The sequence below is a fragment of the Piliocolobus tephrosceles genome, chromosome 19 (genome assembly GCF_002776525.5).
Source record: "Piliocolobus tephrosceles isolate RC106 chromosome 19, ASM277652v3, whole genome shotgun sequence".
NCBI lineage: Eukaryota > Metazoa > Chordata > Mammalia > Primates > Cercopithecidae > Piliocolobus > Piliocolobus tephrosceles.
This window is the reverse complement of record NC_045452.1, coordinates 11,089,068-11,116,248: the sequence shown is the minus strand read 5'-3', so window position 1 is coordinate 11,116,248 and position 27,181 is coordinate 11,089,068. Positions and strand designations below refer to the sequence as shown.

The following is a 27,181-nucleotide window of genomic DNA, read 5'->3' as shown; positions in this document are numbered from 1 at the left end:
GCTGGAGTGCAGTGGCGCGATCTCGGCTCACTGCAAGCTCCGCCTCCCGGGTTTACGCCATTCTCCTGCCTCAGCCTCCGGACTAGCTGGGACTACAGGCGCCCGCCATCTCGCCCGGCTAATTTTTTGTATTTTTTTTTTAGTAGAGACGGGGTTTCACCGTGTAGGCCAGGATGGTCTCAATCTCCTCACCTCGTGATCCACCCGTCTCGGCCTCCCAAAAGTGCTGAGATTACAGGCTTGACCCACCGCGCCCAGCCGGCACTGATTTTTTTAAAGCTGAAATTAAGTCTTTAAAAGCAAACGCTGCTAACTCATGGTCTTCAGGAGACCGAGCTCCAGAAAAGCCAAGGAAGCCCCCAGGTAGCCTCCTGGAACCTCGGCCCCTCAGAAATCACCAGTGCTTCGTTGGCCATTGTTGCTTCTTCTTTCATCTGCAGCAGCCTCCTCTCCAACTCATCCCTGGTGCGTTCAGCCTCCTCCCTCATCTGTTTCTCTCGAGCGAGGCGCTGCCGCTCCATCTGCGGGGGGGTGAAGAAAAAGTCACTGAATCACAGGGCTCGAGACCTAGGGTGCCCAAAGATGCCCCATCTCGAGTCTCCCCTTTTGGGACCTTTTTCCTTCCCTTTCCTTTAGGTAACCAGGGTCATTCTTGTTGCTCCCCACCCCATTCTTCTAAACCAGTTGCAGAGTTGAAAGTTGAGCCACTTGAAAAAAATTGTAGTAGTGAATGAATAAACGAACAACCAACAAAAAACCAAACCAAGTCTCGACTCGGATAGAAAGAGGCATTCTTTTTTTTTTTTTTTTTTTTGAGACAGAGTCTTCCTCTGTCGCCCAGGTTGGAGTGCAGTGGCATGACCTCGGCTCACTGCAACCTCTGCCTCCCAGGTTCAATCAATTCTCCTGCCTCAGCCTCTCGAGTAGCTGGGACTGCTGGCGCCTGCCACCATGCCCTTTTGGCTAATTTTTGTATTTTTTAGTAGAGACAGGGTTTCACCATATTGGCCAGGCTGGTCTTGAACTCCTGACCTTGTGATCCACCTGCCTTGGCCTCCCAAAGTGCTGGATTTACAGGCATGAGCCACCGTGCCTGGCAGAAGGAGGCATTCTTATACATGGTGCACTGAAATGGCTACCTTGCCAATGCTGCTTTTTGTTGGGAAACCTCAGGTGGCTCTGCCCCGTGGCTGATAGGACGCAATGCAGGACGTCTTCCCTCAGATAGAGCCCCAGAAATAAGAGCTTTCTCATCTGGGCAGGCAAGTCATCTCACCATTTCTAATCCACATGGACCCCTCTCACATCTCTGATTTCATCAACAATAGCTCCACTCTTGCCTCTGACCCACAGAGAAGATGGAATCATTCTACGTGATGCATCAATAGTTCACACATTGTATTTCACAGCGGGGAGCTGCAACAGCCACAGCACAGACTTGCACAGCCTCATGCAGAGACAACTCCTGAGCCAGGCCTATGACAGGAGGGAGCCAGGCGGGGAACACAGCCCCCTGTCCTTAAGGCAACAGTACAAAGCCACCACTACCTCCCTTGCCTTCTGGATCACTGCATTAATTGGACCACATGCTGAGCTTAATAAGGGGAACAAGCACAAGACAGTGCCATTCCTCTGTGATCCCGGGGTACTAACTGAGTTCAGAAAGCAGAATCCAGAAGTGGCCACTGCATTATTTTCTGCCTTAAATAATTTAAAGCACATTTAATTACTTCTTGCTTCAATCTTATCCCACACTCTAGTCATACAAGGTTTCTAAGACTGCTGCTTTTTCTAAATCCTAAGTCAAAAAAGAAATACATATATATATATATACACACACACATATATATACACACACATATACATACATTGGAGCTTGAAAAGATAATGCAAAGACAAGCAATAAAACAGTGAAAGCTGTTCTCCAATTTTCTCCTTGCAAGTCAGTGAAAAGCTTGGCCAATTTGTTCTCTAATTTCCATCATATTACAATTTCCATAAGGTAGCTTACTACATATCTATAATTTTTTTTTTTTTTAATGCTTTAAGTTCTAGGGTACATGTGCACAACGTGCAGGTTTGTTACATATGTATACATGTGTCATGTTGGTGTGCTGCACCCATTAACTCATTTACATTAGGTATATCTCCTAATGCTATCCCTCCCCGCCTCCCCCCTATAATTCTTAAAGAAAGAGAGAAGAGAAGAGAAGAGAGCCCAGTCAGGCCAGGCAGGCACAGCAGCTCATGCCTGTCTTCCTAGCACTTTGGGGGGCCAAAGCGGGAGGAATGCTTGAGCCCAGGAGTTTGAGATCAGCCTGGGTAACATAGAAAGACCTGATCTCTACAAAACAATTAAAATTAACTAGGTGTGGGAGCGTGCACTTGTAGTCCCAGCTACTTGAGGGGCTGAGGCAAAAGGATTGCTCAAGCCCAGGAGCTCGAGGTTACAGTGAGCTATGATGGCACCACTGCACTCCAGTCTTGGTGACAGAACAAGACCCAGTCCTTATTTAAAAAAAAAAAAAAAAAAAAAAAAAGTCAGCTACCCTCCTTCCGTTCCTGGCACTATACTTTCCCTGAGACCTTTACCTCAATATAAAGGACCCCCTATTCACAAAATCAGTTTGCTGCTTACAAAGATTTTAAGGTGTAATATACGTCCCTTCATCTGAGATGGAGAAGGTACATCATTAGTTTCACCTGATGGATAAGAAAACTGAAGTCTGGAAGGTAAGTCATTGACTTAGTCACATTCTAAATTTCAGATCTGGCTCCAAGGTCAGTGTCTGTCCACCTGATCTGTGGTTGCCTAGATGCCAGGTTTGTGGCTCTGCTGTGCTGTAGGCAGTGCCGATCGCAGTGTTCCTGCTATTCTCTGCCAGGGCCCGCAGGCTACATATTCCTTGACACTTTCAGATTTCTTACTTCTAAGCTTTGCTCTGCTAAGAAAAAGGTCAAAGAGAGCTCTCCTCCTCCTTCTTATTTATTTATTTTGGTATTTTGTTTTGCTTCTGTTTTGAAACAGGGTCTTGCTTGGTCACCCAGGCTGGAATGTAGTGGTGCAATCATAGCTCACTGCAGCCTCAAATTCCTAGGCAAGTGATCCTCCTGCGTTGGCCTCCCAAAGTGCTGGAGTTATAGGGATAAGCCACTGCCAAGAGCTCTTCATGAAATTGCCACTATGACCCCATGCTGGCTCAGTAGGATTTCTTTGTCCAACAAATCCATCCCATCACCCCCAAAGCATCCTAAAGAACACATCTGTGGCCCGCCACCTCAGAAAGCAAAGAGACGAAGAGCTGGAAGCACACTGGGCATTTCACTCTAAATCCTAGGGCTGGGAGCCAGCCTCTCCAATGTATCAAAATCAGAAAGGTGCACACAGACTAATTATTACACCTCTGAGCTTGCAAGTCCTGAGGGCAGCCAACTGCAGCTGCTGCTACTCTATCTAGTAGTTCATCCAAAAACATAATTGATATTCTCAGCAGTAAGGTCCAAATTAGTTGTGTGGATTTCCATGAGTAGAGAAGGTTTATGAGTAGAAAACAATGATGCAGATCATCCAGTCTGCTGATAGGTGCTCCTGCCACCTCCTGGGGCAGGTGACATGCCATGAGGTCTCACCTGCAGTGGGGAATTGCAGCCAGAGTCAAATTAGCATTCCAGCAGCAAGCACTGAAATGCCACCCTGCATTCTATCACCATCTAATTAGAAAAGGAGAAGGCTGTACAAGGAGGCAGACAGGCAAAAAAAGCAAGCAAACTAGCTAGCTGGACAGATAGATGCATGCACTCTTGGCTATTTTGTCCCAAACCGGCGTTAATCACACTTAATTTCTCCAAGTGTAGAAATTACTAGAGATATTTCTTTTAGATATGCTATTAGGGTTTATTCCTCATTTCCAGAGCTGACATCCCACCAGGTAGGCATCAGCAAATGAAGATCCAACAGGGATAAAACAAGAGCAGGTATGTCCATGGCCAAAAGACTCCTGCGAGCCCACAACCACTCCTCACCTCCCAGGCCAGGACTGATCATACAGTGACATCATCAGTTAAAACAAGGTCATGCTCACCTGCTTTCTAGCCTTCTCCTCCCTGGCCTGGGCTTTCATCTGCTGAACTTCCAAAGAATCGGCTTTCCTTCTCCTCATAAATAGATCATGGTTCCCGATACATAGCTGGAGAATCTGTGGCCACAGAAGCAAACAAAAAGGTTAATATCCACAAATTAACTTCACTGCCTACCGGCTCACTAGTGCTATAGCAGTTTGAGCTCTTGCAGGTAGCAGTAAACGTGAAGACGAACGCATGGAGTGAAACACTAAAGCCCTGCTAGTGGCCTCTAGTGCTCTCAGCTCTGGAAACACGCAAAATGAAGGTGCCTCAGATATGCCGGGAGGTAAAAATCACAAATGAAGAGAGGACTGGAGGACACTTCACCATGTCTTCTGGGTGCACCTTACTCTCCTACATCAAGATGTAGTTCTACAGACCAGGGAGGATAGGAAAGCTCATTCAGTAAGCTGGGCTGAGGCAACAGGGTGCATGTGGAAAAAAATAAGTTGGATCCCTCCCTCACACCTTACACAAAAATCAACTCCAGAAGGATTGAAGACTTAAATGCAAAGATTAAGCCCTTGAAACTTTCAGAAGACAATATAGAAGAATATCTTAATGATCACAGGATAAGAGAAGATGCCAAGTGAGATGCAAAAAGTGATTAAGAAAAAAATTTATATATTTGTCTACATTAAAATTAAACATTTTTATTGTCAAGACATAAAAAAAGAAAAACAGAGCCACCAACTGGAAGATATAGCCAATAAAGAAAACAGGCTAGGTGCAGTAGCTCACACCTGTAATCCCAGCACTTTCGGAGGCCAAGGTGGGAGGATCCTTGAGCCCAGGAGTTTAAGACCAGCCTGGGTGACATAGTGAGATGCCATCTCTACAAAAACATCAAAAAATTTGGCCAGACATGGTGGCCCAGCACTTTGGGAAGTGTAATCCTAGCACTTTGGGAAGTGGAGGCCAGCAGATTGCTTGAGCCTAGGAGTTTAAGATAAGCCTGGACAACATGGCAAAACCTCGTCTCTATAAAAAATACAAAAAATTAGCTGGGCATAGTGGTGTGTGCCTGTAGTCCCAGCTACTGGGGAGGCTGAGGTGGAAGGATCACCTGAGCCTGGGGAGGTCCGTGCTGCAGTGAGCCATGATCGTGTCATTACATTTCAGCCTGGGCAACAGAGTGAGACCCTATTTCAAAATCTCAAACAAAAAAAGTTAATATGATAATGAGATACCATTTTAGATACACAAGATTGGCAAAAATTTTAAAAGGCTGATAATACAAGTATTAAGGATAGCAAAAAAGAAATTTCACCCACTACTGTTGGCTCTGTAAAAATCAATTCACCTTCTTCAGAAAACACAATGTGTCACAATTTTGAAATTTGAACATATACTGAGCCCTGTACCTCTATTCCTAAATTCTATTTTTTATTTATTTTTATGTATTTATGTTTTTTGAGACGAAGTTTTGCTCTTGTTGCCCAAGCTGGAGTGCAATGGCATGATCTCGGCTCACCGCAACCTCCACCTCCCGGGTTCGAGTGATTCTCCTGCCTCAGCCTCCTAAGTAGCTGGGATTTATAGGCATGTGCCACCACGCCCGACTAATTTTGTATTTTTAGTACAGACAGGGTTTCTCCATGTTGATCAGGTTGGTCTCGAACTCCCGACCTCAGGTGATCCACCTGCCTCACCCTCCCAAAGTGCTGGGATTACAGGCATTGAGCCACTGTGCCTGGCCCTATTTTTTATTTTTTTAAAATTTTATTCATTTTCATTTTTGGGGGGACAGGGTCTTGCTATGCTGCCCAGGCTGGTCTCGAACTCCTGGCCTCAAACAATTATCCCACCTTGACCTCCCTAAGTGCTGAGATTACAGGCATGAGCCACCCCACCTAGCCCAGTATACTCAAGACTCCAAAGAAACTATTGCCTATGTACACCAGGAGGCAGATACAAAAGTTTTCAAAACAGCCTGTTAAAACAGTATAGAAGTGACTGGGTGCAATGGCTCACGCCTGTAATCCCAGCACTTTGGGAGGCCAAGGTTGGATGGGTCACCTGAGGTCAGGAGTTCAAGACCAGCCTTACCAATATGGTGAAACCCCTGTCTCTACTGAAAATACAAAAATTAGCTGGGCATGGTGTCTCATGTTTGTAATCCTCTTGGGAGGCTGAGGCAGGAGAATCTCTTGAACCTGGGAGGCGGAGGTTGCAGTGAGCCAAGATGGCACTGCCACTGCACTCTAGCCTGGGCAACAGAGTGAGACTCTGTCTCAAAAAAAAAAAACCTTCCTCATGATATAATTTAGTTTTAAGTCTAAGCTAAAGAGAAAGTATGTGCCAAGTGAGATACCATTCTACACTTCACAAGATGTCACTCTGATATTCTTTAAAAAGAAGTATTCAATTCTCAGAAAAGCTACCATTATCAGTAATGAAAACCAGGATCTCAACTTACCAGCTTATTAACACGAAGTTTTGAGGAGTTAAACTTGAAGACATCAATTTTCTTATCCAGTGGTTTAATAGTAAACTGGAAGAATGAAGCAGAACACAGTTTCAGTCCGACAGCCTGGAATGTTACCACCAATTGGAAATTCCACAAATGCAGCAACCACACTGGCCACAGACCAGCACGAAGCTATGCCTTGTCCTGGCTTCCCAGTGTCCAGGCACTAAACCTCGGGGAATTAGGAGCACCAAGTCTCGGGCTGTGGAAGTTCAGGACCCTAAAGGTGTGCTCTCTAGGCCGTCTTAGGCATGAGTGTGGGAAGGGATTCTTGACAACCTAAAATAAGCATCCTTAACGGGCCCACCCCTGAGGCCAACACTGGAGGGCTACTGTAGTCTAGGGCATGGGCCCGCCTTCATGAAGCTCACCATCTAGTTGGAACTAGGCTAACAAGAGCCAATTATTCAAGAAATCACATCATATATTGGTGCTTCATTGGGTGGTGCAAATCACAAATGCATGGAGGTTCACAGTAGATCCACCAGAAGCAAGAGAGAGTGAAGCTGATCTTAGAAGAAGAATCCAACAGGGTAGCTAAAAGGCAGGCTGAAGGGGCATTCTGCACAGAGCAAAACCAGAAATAAGGTAGAGACAGGGAAATAAGCTGTGTGTGTGTGTGTGTGTGTGTGTGTGTGTGTGTGTGGTATTAGCTTTTTGGTGACTAAGATGATATAATAGGCTTAGCCTGGGAGAGAGGAAGAGGTGGGCGTAGGGGCTGGCAGTGAGAACAAAAGTCAGTGGTGGCCAGATATGGTGGCTCACACCTGTAATCCTAACACTTTGGAATGCTGAGGTGGGAGGATTGCTTGAGGTCAGGAGTTCGAGACGCAGTGAGCTGTAATTGCACAACTGCACTCCAGACTGGGCAATAGAGTAGACCCCTATCTCAAAAAAACAAACAAAAAAAGAAGGGTTTAGGTTTGATGTGACAGGATACCTGTGCTCACCACAGGTTTCTGAACATGGGAATAATTTGATAAAAACTGTTAATAGAAAGAATCAAATGGGGAAAAAATGGACTACAGTAGAAGGGAAAACAGTCCTTGATTCTGAAATCAAAATGGAGAGAAAGATGAATGATAAGGACAGGGTGGTGACTTGGTAGGAGAACCTAGGGTTAGACCACTAGCAGGAAAGCCTGCAAGGAACAAATGGCTGCTGTTCTCAACCGCTCCCGATAAGACCAAATAGATCTTAGATTTCCAAGATGCACTTACAAAATGGATATCCATTCCCAAGAAACATTTGCTAAGCAGATAAATATGTTTGGGAAGATAATATTTCTTTCACATGTTCTATTGCCCAAGAAGGGGTTAGTACACTGAGGACAGAAAATGATCCTTTGTTTAGCTTTCGGCCAAGTTAACTTCGAAGCAGTGTTGCTCTTGTGTGGGCTGCTATTCATTAATTTTGTGAGCTTATTTTTGGCTTTGCTGTCAAACCCTGGAGCTGTCAGTGGGAAACCACAAGTAGTGGGGAAACTGCAGGCTCTGCACCACGCCAGGGCGTACACAAAGAATCAACGGATCACTTAAAATAAACTAACATTTCTGTTTTGACAGCACGGCTGTCATGCCTAACTACCAAGACTACTTCTTTTATGTCAAGTCAGCTTGGGTTCTGCTTACTGCATGAGTTACCGACATGACGGAACATGATGGTGCCTGGCCCCCAGAGAGGGCATATTAGAGTTTACTATGTCAGGCCACACTACGGGAGACTTCAATCCTTGGCTTCTTTGAAGAACGGGTGTTTAGGGAGTCTTTAGAGCACAAATGTGTGGATGGGCAATACACAGACTTTATGAAATTGGGAGATGGAAAACTACCATAGGGTGGCACACATACAGCTTTATGTCATTTGGAACTCTCAATTTAAGTATTTTAAAAAGAAATACCTATCTGCTTATCTCCTGGGCTAAATACTTACAAAAACTTCAAAGTCAGAATGTTCTGAATTAAGGGGCTCAGTCTGTCTTATCAAGCATGGCTGAGTAGATCCCAACCACATACTGGAAACCAGGGGCCTGTGTTCCCTTCCTTGAGTTGTCATGAAGAAAGAAAAAATAGGAAATACGCTCAGGTTTGGGGCTCTGCAGGCAGCAACAAAAGCTGTCCCTGTTCTTCACTCTCTACTCTGTGTCCCGGCTGTGCAGGTACCAGGAGGTCACTGAGTGGAGCCTCCCTCTCCCTGGTGCCCCTGTGCTCTCAGGGCTCAGCCTCTGGGCCTCCCTGAAAGGCAGGGGCTGTGGCATCAGCAACTCCAGCTCCTACCCTCTGCTACTTCACTCAGACACAGGTCACTGGATCCTTCTGTGTCTCTGCTTCCTGATGTTACACAGAGATAATGACAACACAGCCCCTGCCTTTACAGCAGTGTTCTTGGACAGATTAAATTCAGAGGGTCAGGGTGAAAGTGCTTGTATGTGGAAGACTACATCGTTGTCATCATGTCTCTTCCACGGCACTTATTTATGATAGCAGGTGAGTAGTTACTTGACTTCCTTGAAGGCTAAGACTGGATTTTCTACATCTTTGTTTCCCCCATGAAATCTAACATGAAGCAGATGTTCAATGATTCCTTTAAAATTAATGCAGAATAGGTGAGCATGGTGGCTCACACCTGTAATTCCAGCACTTTGGGAGGCTGAGGTGGGAAGATTGCTCGAGCCGAGAAGTTCAAGACCAGCCTGGGCAATGTGGCAAAACCCCATCTCTACAAAAGATTAGCCAGGTGTGGTGGCACATGCCTGTAGTCTCAGCTACCTGGGAGGCTGAGGTGAGAGGATCACCTGAGCCCAGGGAGGTCCAGGCTGCAGTGAGCTTTGATCATGTGCCACTGCATTCCAGCCTTGGTGACAGAATGAGAGCCTGTCTCAAAAAATAATAAAAATAAAATAAAATGAATGAAGAATGAATGAACGGATGAGTGAATGAATGAATGGATGGATGAGTAAACACAAGATTATACATTATGGGACCTTGTTGGTAAAAGTCACCACCCTATATGGAAATATTTGAATTCTAAGAGCATTTGCCTAAGTTATTCAACCTTAATTATTTTGGAATTCTTGTAAGTATATTAACCTAATATACTTATTTATATCATTACTGAGAGAGACGCACACAAAACACATATATGTCCATATGTGTATATGTGTGTATATATATTTCTCTGCCACATATATCAAGCACCGGACACAGAAAGAAAGCTCAATAAAGACCACACTTAAAATTCAAAAGAGAATTTAAGCCAGGTGCTGTGGCGCGCACCTGTAGCAGCTACTCAGGAGGCTGAGGTAGAAGGATTGCTTGAGCCCAGGATTCAAATCCAGTCTGGGCATACATGATGAAATCCTGTCTCTAAAAAAGAAAAAAAAAAAAAACCAAAGAGAATTTATTGACAGAAATAGAAAGCCAAGTAATGAGAAAATGTTACTGTTTTCGTTTACTATTCTTTGGGGTTTCTCCCTGGCAAGTTGAGCTTCCCAGCTTCCTATTAGTCATAGTGGGGTTATTGATGCCAATACTGTTCTGTAAATACTTCGAAAATCAACAACTGCACCCTCAAAGCCTGAGAATTAAAGGATTCTACGAATAACAAGGAGATGCCCTGGCTGGGGAGGCTCCAGCGAGGGGGCAGATGGGGAAAGATCTTTTGCTGGACCCCTGGGCCACTAGTGGCATCTGCAGTACAGACATGTCCTACCTCCTTGTCACTGTACGAGATGTTTCGGATTTCATTCCATGGGAAGGAGATCTTGGGGGTCAGTCTGTTCTCAGGGTCATAGATGTGAAGCCCCAGGGCATCCACTCCAAGCAGCAGCTCTGTGCCCTTTTTATTCTGTGGATCCAATAAGAACAGCCACTGTAAAGCTCCAGCTGAGGCTCAAAATTTTATTCAACCTTCCAAAGAATCTGGCACACACTGTCACATGTGACAAGTTTCAGCAGGTCTTCAACAGAAGTCACAGCTATCCTATAAACCAAGAAGATTTCAGCTTTCTGAATTGGGGCAGGCAGAAGCAAAACTGTTCCATTCTTGTGACTTCTGGGTCCCCCAGAACAATCACTGAGGGCTTCTGTCACTGGCTCAATGGCTAAAGGAGGAGTAATGTAAGTGTTGTTCCCTCTAGTTAAATAACCAGGCTATCATAGGTTTAGAATTAAAGCCCATAGGTTTAGGCCAGGAGCAGTGACTCATGCCTGTAATCTCAGCACTTTGTGAGGTCGACGGGGGTGGATCACGAGGTCAGGAGTTTGAGACCAGCCTGGCCAGCATGGTGAAACACCATCTCTACTAAAAATTAAAAAAAAAAAAAAAAATCAGCTGGGCATGGTGGCACACGCCTGTAATCCCAGCTACTCAGGTGGCTGAGTAGGAGAACTGGATGAACCCGGAAGGTGGAGGCTGCAGTGAGCCGAGATGGCGCCCCTGCACTCCAGCCTGGGTGACAGAGAGAGACTTAAAACAAACAAACAAACAAAAAACCCTATAGGTTTAATGATTTCTTGTATTTAAAGAAACCATTGTTGGATTACTAGAAAGAAAATTTTCAGTGCCTGGGACTGGATGGTCTCATTTTATGATATAATGTAGTCTTCATGTGATAAAGCAAGTCTGGTAAAATGTTAACTGTAGAATCTAGGTTGTGCATATATATGGGTGTTCACTGAAAAATTCTTTCAATTTTCCTATAAGTTTGAAATTTTTAATAATTGCATGTTGGGAAATACATTATCAAAAGGAATTCTATTCATCAACAAAGCTGTCTAAAAGCCGTACCTATGCTCTGCCCCTGACAGCGGTCCTGGCCAGCAATCAGAGTAGCCCGCGGTGGGTGCCCTGGGCTCCCACAGCACTGACCCTGCTAAGGACAGAGTGGAAGGAAACTGGCTGCACAAGGATACTACAGCTCCTGACCCCTTGCTGATAACGGAAATTGAACCAAGACTCAAGGGCAGAAAAACAGATCTGTGAACTGAGAAGGTACTGGAACCGCAAAGAGAAGTACCAATCTAATAGCAGACATCAGATGGAGGAGTGAGTACTCCAGCGTAAATCTTTTTACTCCTAACATCCCAAAGTCAGACACTATCATCAAACCACGAGAGATTCTTCTGCTTGTCCGCAAAGCTAAGAAAGCTACTGCATTAATAGAAGTGAGGCTGGCCGGGCGCGGTGGCTCAAGCCTGTAATCCCAGCACTTTGGGAGGCCGAGACGGGCGGATCACGAGGTCAGGAGATTGAGACCATCCTGGCTAACACGGTGAAACCCCGTCTCTACTAAAAAAAAAAAAACTACAAAAAACTAGCTGGGCGACGTGGCGGCGCCTGTAGTCCCAGCTACCCGGGAGGCTGAGGCAGGAGAATGGCGTGAACCCGGGAGGCGGAGCTTGCAGTGAGCTGAGATCCAGCCACAGCACTCCAGCCTGGGTGACAGAGCGAGACTCCGTCTCAAAAAAAAAAAAAAAAAAAAAAAGAAGTGAGGCTTTGTACTTTTAAATCTACAGTACATTTTGGAAAATGAGATGTTTCATTGTGTTTCTATTTAGTTTAAGTTTTTTTAAAAAGATTCAAGCTTCTACCTCCTACCATTATGACTCCAACACCTCTAGAGATTAAACAGAGAGAGGTGGGGACTAAAGCAGCCCCTTTTAAACTGTTTTAAGCATACATCTTCCTTAGTTAATGGTGAGATTTCAGGAAATTTAACATAAAGGACACTAAAATAGCTAGTAGCTTTGTCTATTGCTCAATATACGAAACATACACAAAAAAACAGTATCCATTTAGTCTGACTGATGTAGAAATATTCCCTAATAAGAAACTTTTTCAGCCAGGCACAGTGGTACACACCCCAGCTACTTGGAAGGCTGGGGTGGAAGGATCACTTGAGCCTAGCAGGCCTGGGTGATATAGCAAAACTCCACCACTAAAAAACAAAAATGATTTTTAAAAACCAAAAAACTGTTTTCTAAGGATTATAAAACTTCAGTTTTCTAGAATCTAGGTGGCCAGCACATGGGGCAAGAGGAGTTGAGTTGACAAAACCACAGCAATGTGTTACATTAGTTTGACCTTAAAGAAACCAAGCAATTAGCAAATACAAACTGATAGAACTTTAGAAAAGAACTTCCTGTACTATGATGGAGCACCTTTTAGGCACTTTAAGTGTGCCTTATTTTCTTATGCAGAGTAATCCATACAAATCCATATTTACAAAATACAAATTAAGTAGAAAGCTATCCTAGAATATTTAAAATGTATTTCAATTTACCTGAATTTAATACAACAACTGTAGGAACCCAATAAGGGAAAGCAAAGCATGACTATGAAAATAAAGGTGGACCCGCCTGATTGTTTTAACATCTACTCATCTGCAGTTTGGAGTCCATAGTGAAATGCTTTGGCAAATCGCATGCATCCCTTTGGAAGAAGCTGCTTATACACTGCATCCAGATACTGACCCACAGGAGAAAGACATTCCAAAGGCCCAGATCTGGGCTGCACACAAATGCCTCTTCCTGCAGAAGCAGTGGGTTCCCAGCAGACAGCAGACTATTAATGGTTTGAATAGAAAACCAATTAGCCTCATAGTGAGAATCCCAAACAAATCAGTAATCTATAAAGGCAGATCTACTCTCCTAGTGCCTGGGGCTGGGGTGGGGGTGCAGGGGTTGTTGCGTGGGGGAGGGGGAAAGTACTTACTGGTGTTCCCTGTGGACTGAGATCTCACAGAGCCAGAAATAATCAAATCTTACACTCAGAGCATTCAAACAGTTTTCTGCTGAGAGCAGAACCAGGCCCAAGTCCCCCAAGGCTCAAGTGACACTTAATTACCTATGATCTAATTGAAGTCCAAAAATAGAAAGTTAGGCACTAAGACCTATCTTTCCTTCCTCTTTTCTTCTTTACCATAGAACCATGAAAGAATCTATCACCTTGGAATGAAGAAGTAACCATTTTAGCAGTCTGGCCCTCATTCTACTACACAAGGAGCTCAGAGAGGTTTCAACACACCCGGATTGCAAAGTAGTTCACACCATACATCTCCAGGTCCTGAGCTATCTTCAGATATTCCATTTCGGCTTCATCCCTGTGGGAAGAATGGAAGACACTGTCATCGGAGCTAAGTGAGATGGGTGGAGAGCGGGTGGGCACCAAACCAGGCATTCTGGCCCTGCCATTCCTCTAGAGCCACGTCACTGCCAGAAGACAAAAGCCACAGCAGATACCAGCAAAGCTCTGCCCGGCCCTGAGTCTATTAAACATACTGAGGTCGAGCAGAATTTCCCATCCCCATCAAAAGAGAGTCAGAGAACAGACTCATCACGGTGTTTCTTGGCCTTAGTTTCCCACCTTGCCCTTGGTAAACAGTAAACTCGTCTCAAGTAATTCAAGAAGAGTGTGCGGTATGTTATCTTTCACCCTCAAACAGATTTGGGTGTTTGAATTTTATTTAAGTTCTTGCCTTTCCTTTGTGTACTTTCTTTACCTGACAGGTTTTGGAAGTGAAACAGCTCTCTTTCTGCAAGCTTCCTGAGTATTGTTGGAGGTTAGGGCAAGAGCTATCTGGGTTGTAAAACCCAAGTCAGATCACCTTCATCTAAGTTATAATTTAAAGTAAGCTCTTGAAGTAGCAATAACTTGCAGAAAACTCCCAAACAGGTATCATACTGCAATATTTTAACTCAAGTCTTCCTATGACCTTGTCCTCTTCCTTCTCTCTCCAATCTCCAAATGCTCTCAAGTGAATATTAAAAACCCATCCTGAGAGAATGCCACGTGTTGGTGAACAGGTGGAGAAATCAGAAATCACACACGTTGATGTAAATTGGTACAATTACTTTGGGAAATTGACACTATTGTAATAGCAAAAACCAGGAGACAACCCAACAACCTAAATATCCATCATCAGTAGAATGAATAAATAATTTGTAGTATACTAACACAGTGGAAGTCTATACAGCAATAAAAATGAAAAAACTATTGCCACATGCCACAAACCCATATCTGACGACATGATGCTGAGTAAAAGGAGGCACAAAAAACAGAATACAAAGTTTAAAATGGGCAACACCAATCTGGAATTAAAAATCAGAAGACTGGTTGCCTTTGGGGAGGAAGAAAGGGGAATTGGGGGTGGGAAGACATAGGTTATTTCTTCCTCTGGTGTTACATGGTGTTTTCACCTTACGATAATTGATCAAGTTGTATACTTATAATTTGTCTACTTTTCCATATGCATGTTGCACTTAAGTTAAAAAAAAAAAAAGTGTTAGGAAACTGATTTGAACAAGAGAAAAAAATGTTAAAGGCTAATGAAAACATGATCAATTCCTAATCAAGGGAATGGCAATTCTAACATGACATAAAAGTTTTCACTTTTTAGATGACAAAAATTAGATTGATAAAAACAAGTGTTGAGGATAGACTGGGGTCGGGGGTGGGACACGCTCATAACACTTGTCGACAGGTATGTATAAACAGGTACAGCCTTTTTGGAGAACAATTTGGTGGTACCTGTCAAAATGCAAAATGCTCACATCCTTTGACCCAACAATTCTTGTTTTAAAGAATATATCCTCAGAACTACTCATACAATTGTATAAAAATAAAAGATTGTGCAATGCAGAAATTTCTGTAAAAGTGACAAACCTACAGATACTCAAATGCCATCAATAAAGGGATGGATGCAAAAGCAATGGGATAGCCATACAACAGAATTCTTAAAATTAAGGGTGGGCACAGTGGCTCAGCTCACACCTCTAATCCCAGCACTTTGGGAGGCCGAGGTGGGCGAATTGCTTTGAGCCCAGGAGTTCAAGACCAGCCTGGGAAACATGGTGAAATCCCGTCTCTACTAAAAACAGAAAAGTTAGCTGGGCATGGTGGCATGTGCCTGTAGTACCAGTTACTGGGGGTGCTGAGGCAGGAGGGTTGCTTGAACCCAGGAGGTTAAGGCTGCAGTGAGCTGAGATGGCACCACTGCATTTCAGCCTGGACAATAGAGCAAGACTCTGTCTCAAAAAAAAAAAAGTCTTAAAATTAAACTTAATTACCGGGCCAGGCACAGTGGCTCATGCCTGTAATCCCAGCACTTTGGGAGGTGAAGGTGGGCGGATCACCTGAGGTCGGGAGTTCGAGACCAGCCTGATCAACATAGAGAAACCCTGTCTCTACTAAAAATACAAAATCAGCCAGGCATTGTGGCTCATGCCTGTAATCTCAGCTACTTGGGAGGCTGAGGCAGGAGAATCGCTTGAATCCGGGAGGTGGAGGTTGCGGTGAGCCGATATTACGTCATTGCATTCCAGCCTAGGCAACAAGAGTAAACTCCGTCTCAAAAAAAAAAAAAAAAAAAAAGTAAACTTAATTACCAATGAGTACAGGTCTATATATCCTGATAGGCAGTACACATACCTACTTTATGTCACACGTACTAGAAAAGGACACACACAAAACTGAAGACCAAGGTTACTCCCAGCTCTCCCTTTTTCTTTTATAGACTTCAGTACTGCATTTTGTTCAACAAGCATGCCCTAGTTTTTCAGTTCTTTAAGGCAAAAAATGAAAATAAAAAAGCCCATAAAGGAATGTAAACCAACAATGAATGGGCCTCACCTGGCTCGGCCTCGGTGCTCTGCGTACCAGGCAGTAATTCTCTCCTCCCACATTTCCGGAGTCATCTGATACAGATTTATTACCTACCAAAAAATAGAGCAAAATAAAAAACCTACACATGAAGTAAATTTGGTATTTTTGCTACTTTTATAATTATGCATCATTTTTACAAAACAGTAAAGCTATTTTTAAAAAGCTACACCCAGGGAGATAGTCACACACAAAAATGGTGTGTAAATAAGGCACCATTTTATTGGAGGAGCAACTCAGAAAGTTGCATGATAACTCAGACCTAGGTGCATCCTTCATCTGGCAGTGCCCCTTTTCCCTGGTGGGTGGTACATCCCAGAGACCACCTGTGACAGTGGAGCTCAGTCAGAAGCAGTGTTTACTCATCTCAGACCTTCATGTGCTCAGAAGCCATCGAGGGACAGGTAAAGGCAGTGAGAGGTGAGGAACAGGCCTTTATTACCCAGTGACAGATGAGTGGGGCTATAAAATCAGCAGGAGCAAAAGGGAGGGCGGGCCTGCGTCTGTGGCTAATGAATAAGATGAACAACGCTGAGGATTAAAAACCACAATGCCCACCCCTACCTCATCTCCTCTATCCACCTCTCGCCACTGCAAACAGCTCAATTCCCTGAGCTGAATACACTCTGCTCCAGCCTCCTCTTTGGGAATCAATGATGCTCAACTGCATTTAAAAAAACAACCATGCTAGAAAATACATTTACAGGCCATGTTACTCCTGGTGACCCCAAACTAACTCTACAAACCTTTGCTTTTTAATATTCTTAACAGAGATCCCACACTCTTCACTGGAGATTACAAAATATTTATTAAAATTAAATTGCTATGTACTTCCAATATTCCTTCAAGTCCTTTGGTTAGCTTTCTTTTAGACCACATATCTGCTATGTCTTCCCAAAAAGGGTATTTAATCTCTTACCCTTTTTGGAAGCAATTCCTCTTGGGCCAAAAATCCCCGCTTGTGAACACTGGGGTCGTAGTCGCCATACTGGAAAGAAGAAAGGGAGAGCAGGCGATTGAGATTCTAAAGACAATTGCCATTTCTGAACAGAGCTGGACCAATCTCATTCCCTCCCAGCTCCAGGGAGCAATTCAATTCCGATGACAAGTCAAGATTTCAACCTTGCTAGTTTGTTAGCCTTGAATGAAAATACAAAGCTGACTATATCTATGAACAGAGTTGCATAATCCTGTAAGAGATAGATGGGTGATGTGCTAATAAGAATGTGACATTTGTATGGAAATGTGGGCATGTTTTCTAACCCTCAAAGAAAGCAGTCACTTCCAAAACAGTAGCTTTTCAATTAAAACACCAAATCATAACTGTGAAAGTTGTGATTAGCAACATATGATAAGAGTCCTACCTATAAATTCTTCTAAGTGACTGGTAATTGGAGCCCATTACTAGGGGGATCCAGGAATAATGCAGGCAGTATTTTTAATACCTTTCACTCAAGTCTCTGAAAAATACTTTGGAAAAATCTGATGACAACACTGCCATTCCTATTGTACAGACAAAGAAGTGAGTAAAAGGTTAATTGATCTTCCTAAAGCTACAGAGAAGTCACTAATGGGGTTGGAAATAGGCCCTGAGTTTTAATTTATCCCTCTGGGGACAATGACTTAGACATTTATTCTCTGATTTAAAAAAAAAAACTCCTTTCTTTCCTAGAAAACTCAACTCTGATCAGGAAATAATCAAAAGTTAAAGAATGTTTAAAAAGAAACTAACTGAAACATACAGTAGAATATAAAATCAAAGCCTATCTCTTATAAATCAGCGTACAGTGGCTCTTCGTTTTATCAAAAACAACAAAGCTCAGTACTTCAGTAAAATCTTCTATAAACATTTATTCTTTTAGCCACCAACAGTGAAAAAACAAAGGATCAGGCACAAGGCTGCTGGTTCTATATACACCAAATCTATTTCTTTCATTCTGTTCTTTCATTCTCAAAAAGCCTCAAGTTAAGACTTCTGGTGTGTTCTCCAAATGAAGTGGCCTAAAACTACAGACACAGGAGTAAAAGAAGATATTCATCATTAACTTTAAATCATGCCTCATTCCCATATCACCTTAACTGTAAAAGCCCCGTGAATTAGTATTTCTTTTGAATCTCATAATTATCTTTCAAATAGCAGAACTGTATTGCATTGTTTTTTTGAATCTTAAGGGAATTGATTTGTCAATTTTTTTTTTTTTTTTTTTTTTTTGAGACAGAGTCTCACTTTGTCACCCAGGCTGGAGTGCAATGGCACGATCTCAGCTCACCACAACCTCCACCTCCCAGGTTAAAGCGATTCTCCTATCTCAGTCTTCTGAGTAGCTGGGATTACAGGCACACGCCACCACGCCGGGTTAATTTCTGTACTTTTAGTAGAGATGGGGTTTCACCATGTTGGCCAGGCTGGTCTCGAACTTCTGACCTTGGGATCTACCCACCTCGGCCTCCCAAAGTGCTGAGATTACAGGCGTGAGCCACCACACCTGACCTAATTTGTCAAATGTAAACGTTTTAAATATGCCACAGTTTTTGTAACACAGTTTAGGCATTTCTTCATTTAAAAAAATAGGCTGGGCACCATGGCTCATGCCTGTAATCCTAGGACTTTGGGAGGCCAAAATGGGAGGATCACTTGAGCCCAGGGGTTAAGGCTGCAGTGGGCTGTGATTGTGCCACTACACTCCAGCCTGAGTGACAGTGGAAGACTCTGTCTATAAAAACAAAAAATAACTTAGAAATTATAAATGAAAGGCCTTGGTATCTCTTTGCTTCTGGGAGGCTCAGAGATGTGATGTAGTAAGTTGTAACTGTACTAAGCTTTAACAGTACTCCCTGCAAGGCAGCCGTAGACTGAGGGTAGGAGCCTGCTCTGGAGGCAGGCTGCCTAAGGTTTTATCCTACATCTTTCACAGAGTAGCTATGTGACCTTGGAAATTTTTGTGTCTCAGCTTTCTCATCTGTAAAACAGGAATAATAATAATAGTATTTATCTTGCAGGACTCTTACAGGTATTGAATTAAATAAGACCAGCAAAGTTTTTAAAACTATGCTTGGCTGGGCGTGGTGGCTCACACCTGTAATCCCAGCACTTTTGGGAGACCTAAGCAGGCAGATCACCTGAGGTTGAGAGTTCGAGACCAACCTGACCAAATGGAGAAACCCTGTCTCTACTAAAAATACAAAATTAGCTGGATGTGGTGGTACATGCCTGTAATCCCAGCTACTCAGGGGGCTGAGGCAGAAGAATCGCTTGAACCTGGGAGGCGGAGGTTGCAGTGAGCCAAGATCATGCCATTGCACTCCAGCCTGGGCAACAAGAGCAAAACTCCATCTCAAAAAATAATAATAATAATAATAATAATAAATAAATAAATAAATAAAATAAATAAAACTATGCTTGACACATACAACCTGATGTCCAAAAGATCTCAGGTCTCTCCAAATCTGTCTTCTTATTTGTCAGATGAGAGTACTGGCCTTAGAGGATCTTGAAGGGGAGTAGGGGGTGCTGGAGTACCCCTTCTGAGGGCTTGAGTAAGGCATCCTCTCTCTAAGCCTCAACTTCCTCATCTGTAGAATAAGGGTCATAAGAGCATCTGCCTTACGGGGATGATGAGGATGAAGTAAAACAATACACACAGGTAAGCGCTTATTTAGCATAGCACATGGCTCGTGGTGAAAGTCAGGTATTATTATTATTGCCATCCTCTGCATTACTTATGACAACATTGATCATTGTTTGCCTCCTGGATTTCTGAAAGGGTAGGATGCTAAAGAAAGCCCTGTTAGTTGCATTTGCAAATCTCTCAACAGTGCTGACCAAGCTCTAATGCAAATGCAAGCAGATATGCAAAGCTAAAGTTGTAAATTCAGGTTCCAAAGGCATGCAAGATTAACAATCCCCATTATTCTACCAAGCTCTCAGCTAGTCCACGGATCAAATACATCACATTTGAGCAATGCAGAGGTGGCAAAGACCCTGCTGAAAGAACTTCTCCACTGGACTAACTCCGCTTCCAACATTAAAGCCACCTTGATGTATGTGTCTGCTCTTAAATGTCTCTTTAAACAACAAGGGAAAAAAAAAATCCTGAAGTTGTGGTAGGGTAGCTGGTGAATACAAAAGAAAATCATACCACTCCAGGGATGGAGATGGCTGCTCCTCATCCTTTTATGTAACAGATGCATTCTGATAATGTTAACTGGGGTGAATTTACTGGGAAGCTAAGGAAGCTTGGACTTCAGGTCTCTGCACTTTCATAGGTCTGCACCTAATTTGGTACTCTTGCATTGAAGACAATCCCCTAAATTATTAAAATTCAGACCCAGAAAACCTGGACCTACTCCTGACATAAACTAATTGAATTTAAATTCAAGGAGTTTACCATTTAAAAGACTTGTGGAGCCAATACTTAGGTTAAATGGAGCCTCTATCTGGATATGAAATAATTTCCTCTGTCTATAACTATGAGAAATGAAATAAAATGCTCTGAGTAGGATTTCACAAAACATAAAGGTTAGATTACTACATATATAGAAAAAAGACAGACCCCCCTACCTACTATACCCACACACCAGTCAATAAATTCTTAAACCTACAAACAAAAATCCATAAAAATACCAGAAAACATAACAGAGTATAGATATAATAATGGTTGGTAAAGGCATTTTAAAGGTCACTCAAAACATACAAAGAAAAAGATTGACCAGTCTGATATGTAAAATAGACAAAAGGTTGATAACCCGTAACACACGGAGCATCTACAAATCAGTCAGAAAAAGATAAACAGGTTGGGTGCAGGGGCTCATGCCTGTAATCCCAGCACTTTGGGAGGCCAAGGCGGGTGGATCACCTGAGATCAGGAGCTTCAGGCCAGTCTGGCCAACATGGTGAAACCTCATCTGTACTAAAAATACAAAAATTAGCTGGGCGTGGTGGTGCATGCCTATAGTCCCAGCTGAGGCACAAGGATCACTTGAACCTGGGAAAGGAAGAAAGGAAGAAAGAAAAGAAAAGGAAAGAAAAGGAGGGAAAGGAGGGAAGGAAGGAAGGAAGAAGGGAAAGAGGGAGAGAGGGAGGGAGGGAGGGAGGGAAAGAAGGAAGGAAGGAAGGAAGGAAGGAAGGAAGGAAGGAAGGAAGGAAGGAAGGAAGGAAGGCGAGAGAAAAGAAAAAAAGAAAGAGAAAGAAAGAAAGAAGAAGAAAAGAAACAAACAATACAATAGTAGGCAAGTCACAAACGGTTGATTCACAGAACAAAGAAATACAAATGGCCAGTAAAGGGCCGGGCGCGGTGGCTCAAGCCTGTAATCCCAGCACTTTGGGAGGCTGAGGCAGGTGGATCACGAGGTCAGGAGATCAAGACCATCCTGGCTAACACGGTGAAACCCCATCTCTACTAAAAATACAAAAAATTAGCCGGGCGTGGTGGCGGGCGCCTGTAGTCCCAGCTACTCGGGAGGCTGAGGCAGGAGAATGGCGTCAACCCGGGAGGCAGAGCTTGCAGTGAGCTGAGATCCGGCCACAGCACTCCAGCCTGGGTGACAGAGCAAGACTCCATCTCAAAAAAAAAAAAAAACAAATGGCCAGTAAGTTTATGAAAAGATGTTCAGTCCCAATAGCAATCAAGGAAGTACAAATTTAAAAAAATATTTTTCTATCAATTAGCAAAAATTTTAAAGACTGATAGTATCTCCTGTTGGAAAGGATGTGGAAAAACAGGTATTCTCACACACTGTTATTGAAAGTTAAATCATGACATCACTTTTGGAGGATGATCTGGCTGTATCTATTTAAATTTTTTATTGAGACAAAATTTATATACAAAATTTACCACATTAAGTATACAATTCAGTGTTTTTTAGTATATTCAGAATGTTGTGCAACCATCACCACTACCTAATTCCAGAATATTTCCATTACCCCAAAAAGAAATCCTGTACCCACTGGCCATCACTCCTAATTTCGTTTTTTAACCTTTGTAAGTTGTAATTTAATTTTTAATTTTTAATTTTTGTGGGTACATAGTAGGTATATATATATTTGCGGGGTATATGAGATGTTTTGATACAGGCGGCCAATGTGAAATAATCACATCATGGAGAATGGGTGTCCATCCCCTCAAGCATTTATCCTTTGTGTTACAAACAATCCAATTACATTCTTGGAGTTATTTTTAAGTGTACAAGTATTATTGATTATAGTCACCCTGTTGTGCTATCAAATAGTAGGTCTTACTCATTTTTTCTTTTTTTTTTGTACCAGTGGCTCCTTTTTTATTTTTCAGACAGAGTCTCACTCTGTCACCCCAGGCTAGAGCGCAGGGGTGCAATCTCAGCTCACTGCAACCTCTGCCTCCCGGGTTCAACTGATTCTCGTGCCTCAGCCTCCCTAGTAGCTGGATTACAGGCATATGCCACCACACCTGGCTAATTTTTGTATATTTTTTAGTAGAGATGGGGTTTCGCCATGTTGGCCAAGCTGGTCTCAAGCTCCTGGCCTCAAGTGATCCACCCGCTTCAGCCTCCCAAACTTTGGGATTACAGGCATGAGCCACCGTGCCTGGCCAATACCAGTCACTCTTAATTTCCTCCTTCTCCCTTCCCCTGGCAACCACTAAATCTACTTTCTGTCTCTATGGATTTGCCTGTTCTGGACATTTCATATACAGGTAAGTGGAAGCATAAAGTATGTGGCCTTTTGTGTCTGGCTTTTTTTGTTTGTTTGTTTCACATTACTTACATTTTAAATTATCTTATTATTTAACCCAGTTATGCCATGTCTTGGTATCTATTATAGAGAGATATTATTCATATACGCCCAAAGATGCATATTCAAGGATGTCCACTGCATCTGTTTCACCAATAGAAAAATAACAGAAAGAAAAACAAACCTAAATATCTACCAATAAAGATATATTTAAATAATCCAGTCCCTCCTTTCTATGAGATAATAGTTCAGCAGTTAAATGAAAATGACATGGGGCCAGGTGCAGTGATTCATGCCTGTAATCCCTGCACCTTTGGAGGCTGAGGCGGGCAGAGAGCTTGTGCCCAGGAGTTTGAGACCTGCCTGGGCAACAAGGGGAAACCCTGTCTCTACAAAAAAACACAAAAATTAGCATGGCATACGCTGAGGCTGATGTGGGAGGATCCTTTGAGCCTGGGAGGCGGAAGTTGCAGTGAGTGGAGATTGTGCCACCTGGGTGACAGAGAGAGACTCTGCTGTCTCAAAAAGAAACAAAAATGAAGTGGGTCTAGCTGTTGTGACAGTTTTAAATGAAAAGGATGTGTGTGCAGCGATTCCTCTGGAGTAGCCACCTAGAACAGCCAGCGGTGTGTCTCCTCACTTCCACCCGCCCCTTCCACACCTGGTGCTCTACAGAGGTTATGCCAATTTCACAATCCCTTTGGCAGGTAAATGAGCACCAACATCTAGGGATTACTAGATAGTTACCCAATCTAGTAATCCCTGCCAATCTTATGAGTTTGAAATGTTGCCTTATTGTTGCTTTTTCTTTTTCTTGATTACTTGTGAGATGAAACATCTTTTTATATTTATGACCATTCTTGTTTTCTCTTCTATAAAGTGCCTGTTCATGCCCTGTTCATAGCATTTGTCTTTTTCTTATCAACTTAAGATTTTTTAGATATTTGGATTCACCTCTTTTGTCAACCTCTTATGCAATTCTTCTTCTAGACACCTACCATTTTACATTTTTTAACTTTATTTATTTATTTATTTATTTATTTATTTTTGAGATGCAGTCTCACTTCGTTGCCCAGGCTGGAGTGCAGTGGTGTGATCTTGGTTCTCTGCAACCTCTGCTTCCTGGATTCAAGCGATTCTTCTGCCTCAGTCTCCCAAGTAGCTGGGACTACAGGTGCCCACCACTGCACCCAGCTATCTTTTGTATGTATATATGTATGTATTTATTTTTGTAGGCACCTACCTTAAGGGGAAAAAGCATTTGCACATGTACATAAGGAATCACACAAAAAGGATCTTCATTTCAGCACTGTTTATAGGGAAAAAGTAGAAACAAACTACCTCTCCCTCAGAAGGGGAACAGATAAACTAAGTATATTTATCAGTGGTTACCATACAGCAGTTAAAGCAATGAGCTACATCTATATACACAACATGGATACATCTCAAAGTAGATGCTGAGTGGGAGAAAAAATATCATTCTGTAAAAAGGATATGAAAAAAAGGGATATGCAGAGTATAGCACCATCTAATCAACTTTTTATCTCCTGGGTTTTTTTTTTTTTTTTTTTTTTGAGACGGAGTCTCGCTCTGTGGCCCAGGCTGGACCTCAGCTCACTGCAAGCTCTGCCTCCCAGGTTTACGCCATTCTCCTGCCTCAGCCTCCCAAGTAGCTGGGACTACAGGTGCCCGCCACCTCGCCCGGCTAGTTTTTTGTATTTTTTAGTAGAGACGGGGTTTCACCGTGTTAGCCAGGATGGTCTCGATCTCCTGACCTCGTGATTCGCCCGTCTCGGCCTCCCAAAGTGCTGGGATTACAGGCTTGAGCCACTGCACCTGGCCTTCTCCTGGATATTTTTAAATCAGTCAGCCCCCATCCAACCAACCACCTGAAGTGTGAACCTAATATTCTATCACCAGGGCAACTATCACAACCTTTTAATGGGTCTCCCTGTTTCCAAAGTTGTCTCACTCCAATCTGTCCATCACACAGCCACTACAGGCTCTGTCTAAAATATAAACCCTTCACTGCATCACCCACAGGATAAAGTTAAGACCTTTTATGATCTGATTTCCTGCATAACTCTCCAGACTCAACTCTTGCCACTCTCTAACTATACTTTACACATACTCAATTTTCTAACTCAATTGCACTTTGGTACTCTGTCCCTGATTTGTATTAAAGAGTATGAAGAAACTAAACTTCCCCTCTCACAATTCTTTTCTCTCTTCTGATCACTAGGAGTCTGCATGCAGCAACACAAGATTCATAAATTATACGCCATTCTCTCCCAAAGTCATTTTTAATAAGAACACATTTCCAACACCAAATGGTCAATATACAATCCAACAGGTGACTTAAACATTGCAAGATGATTTAGTGTGTCATGTGATTGCACCAAAAAACCCCTGCCTAACTTTTTTTTTTTTTTTTTTTTTTGACGTGGAGTCTCACTCTGTTGCCTAGGCTGGAGGTCAATGGCGCAATCTCAGCTCACTGTAGTCTCTGCCTCCCAGGTTTAAGCAATTCTCCTGTCTCAGCCTCCCAAGTAGCTGGGACTACAAGTACACACCACCGCACCTCACTAATTTTTGTATTTTTAGTAGAGATGAGTTTTCACCATATTGGTTAGGCTGATCTGGAACTCCTGACCTCAGGTGATCCATCCGCCTTGGCCTCCCAAAGTGCTGGGATTATAGGTGTGAGCCACTGTGCCGGTCCCTGCCTACATTTTTGATTCAAGCATAACTCAAATATGGTTCTTGTTAACTGAACCATGTGATTAATATTTGTATTTATACTTTGAGGGTAATTGTTTCTTTATGCTTTGGAATTAACTGTGTCTATATCATTCCAACAGCTGAAATACTGTAATGAATACATTTGTGCATAATTACATTCCATATGTTAATGAGCTCAATTTGCTTTCCCTTCCACACTTCTAAAGTTCCTTTCTGTTTCAGAAAGGTTGTGGAAGAAAACAAGCTGAATATAATGGAAGGAACCAGTATGACTTACTGAAAAACTTAGACAAATGTGATCATATAAATGAAACTAGCCTTTAGTTAAAGGCAGGGCTTGCTACCCAAAGACCTCCCTCATGCTAGACAGTGAGAGACAAGTGCAATGTGCTAACTTAGGCAGCCTGGACACTAGGGTTCCCATCCCAGCTCCACTCATTCCATTTGGCCTGAAATCCTCTCCATCGAGAAATGGGCTATAAATTTCATAAAAATAGGCTTAACATAAAAGTATTGTGAGTTTGGACAAATCACAAATTCCTTTCTGAGCCTTATATTCCTCATCTGCAAAACAGGCATAATATTCTCAAGCCTTGGCTTCCAGAAAGACTACACTGAGTGTCGCACAAAATATTCATTTGTATTGCTTTGGTAAAACTAGAAAACACTATGGGCAAGTGAGATCTTATTAATATTATAATCAGATATCCTTTAACTATTAACCAGCAGTCCTAGAAACTGGAAGCGTGTCATAGTAAGCCTTAGTTTCCCAAATGAAGACTTTAAGCCACAGATTACCTTTATTTGTAAGATCCTTAAAATTTACACTGGAAAAAATAGCTAGAACATCCTCCTCCATGTGAGCCACATATGTTGTCTGTGAATCACTTTCATCTCCAAATTAGTAGGATCCAAATTAGCAGGGCTTTCCTACAGTGAAATCTGTTTAAGCAAACATCTGCTGGTTCCCTGAAAAGTGATTTTTTTCTACAGGTGGCCTTTGAATTTGTGGCCCAAAAATCCATGGAAAGAAAATGTAGCCTTTGAGATGGAAGCCCTTCAAAGAGAGGTGGTGTCCTTGAGAGCCCGGGTCTACTCTCACTGGGGAGAAAGTGTGCGAAAAGGAACTCAACTCCAGGCTAGGAAGTGCTCGGATTTAATCAAAGTGCCAATGACTGCTTCATCACTGTCGGGGTGATACTGATTGAAAGGACACATTTTTCCTCTTGCTAATATTCTTGATCAAAGCATAAAAGGAAGCATATGTTTTAGTTGAATGAGGGCCCATTTTCTGTTTTCTCAATTACTCATTTTTCAGGGAAGTAGAATATTGGAGGCACAAAATGCAATCCCAAAGCCATGAATTCCGCCCTTCTGCCCTTAGCTTTGCCCAAGATTGTCTGAATGACCTTGGGCAAATCACTGACGGCAGATACTTGCTTTAGTGCCTGCCTATGAGACGGTCAACTACTCCTATG

General features: G+C 42.8%; 1 protein-coding gene across 3 annotated transcripts in view; it reads right to left on the bottom strand.

Annotated features, from left to right (window-relative positions):
- The window catches only part of NF2 (neurofibromin 2), a 100,008-nt gene that overhangs the window by 27,914 nt on the left and 44,913 nt on the right, over positions 1-27,181 (bottom strand). For all 3 annotated transcript variants that reach the window (XM_023190668.3, XM_031934581.1, XM_023190670.3), the window contains exons 5-11: positions 17,172-17,240; positions 16,223-16,305; positions 13,619-13,694; positions 10,304-10,438; positions 6,542-6,616; positions 4,083-4,196; positions 399-521 (exon numbers count right to left, since the gene is read on the bottom strand). In XM_023190668.3, the coding sequence (XP_023046436.1) occupies positions 399-521; positions 4,083-4,196; positions 6,542-6,616; positions 10,304-10,438; positions 13,619-13,694; positions 16,223-16,305; positions 17,172-17,240 (675 nt within the window). The remainder of the gene's footprint in view (positions 1-398; positions 522-4,082; positions 4,197-6,541; positions 6,617-10,303; positions 10,439-13,618; positions 13,695-16,222; positions 16,306-17,171; positions 17,241-27,181) is intronic.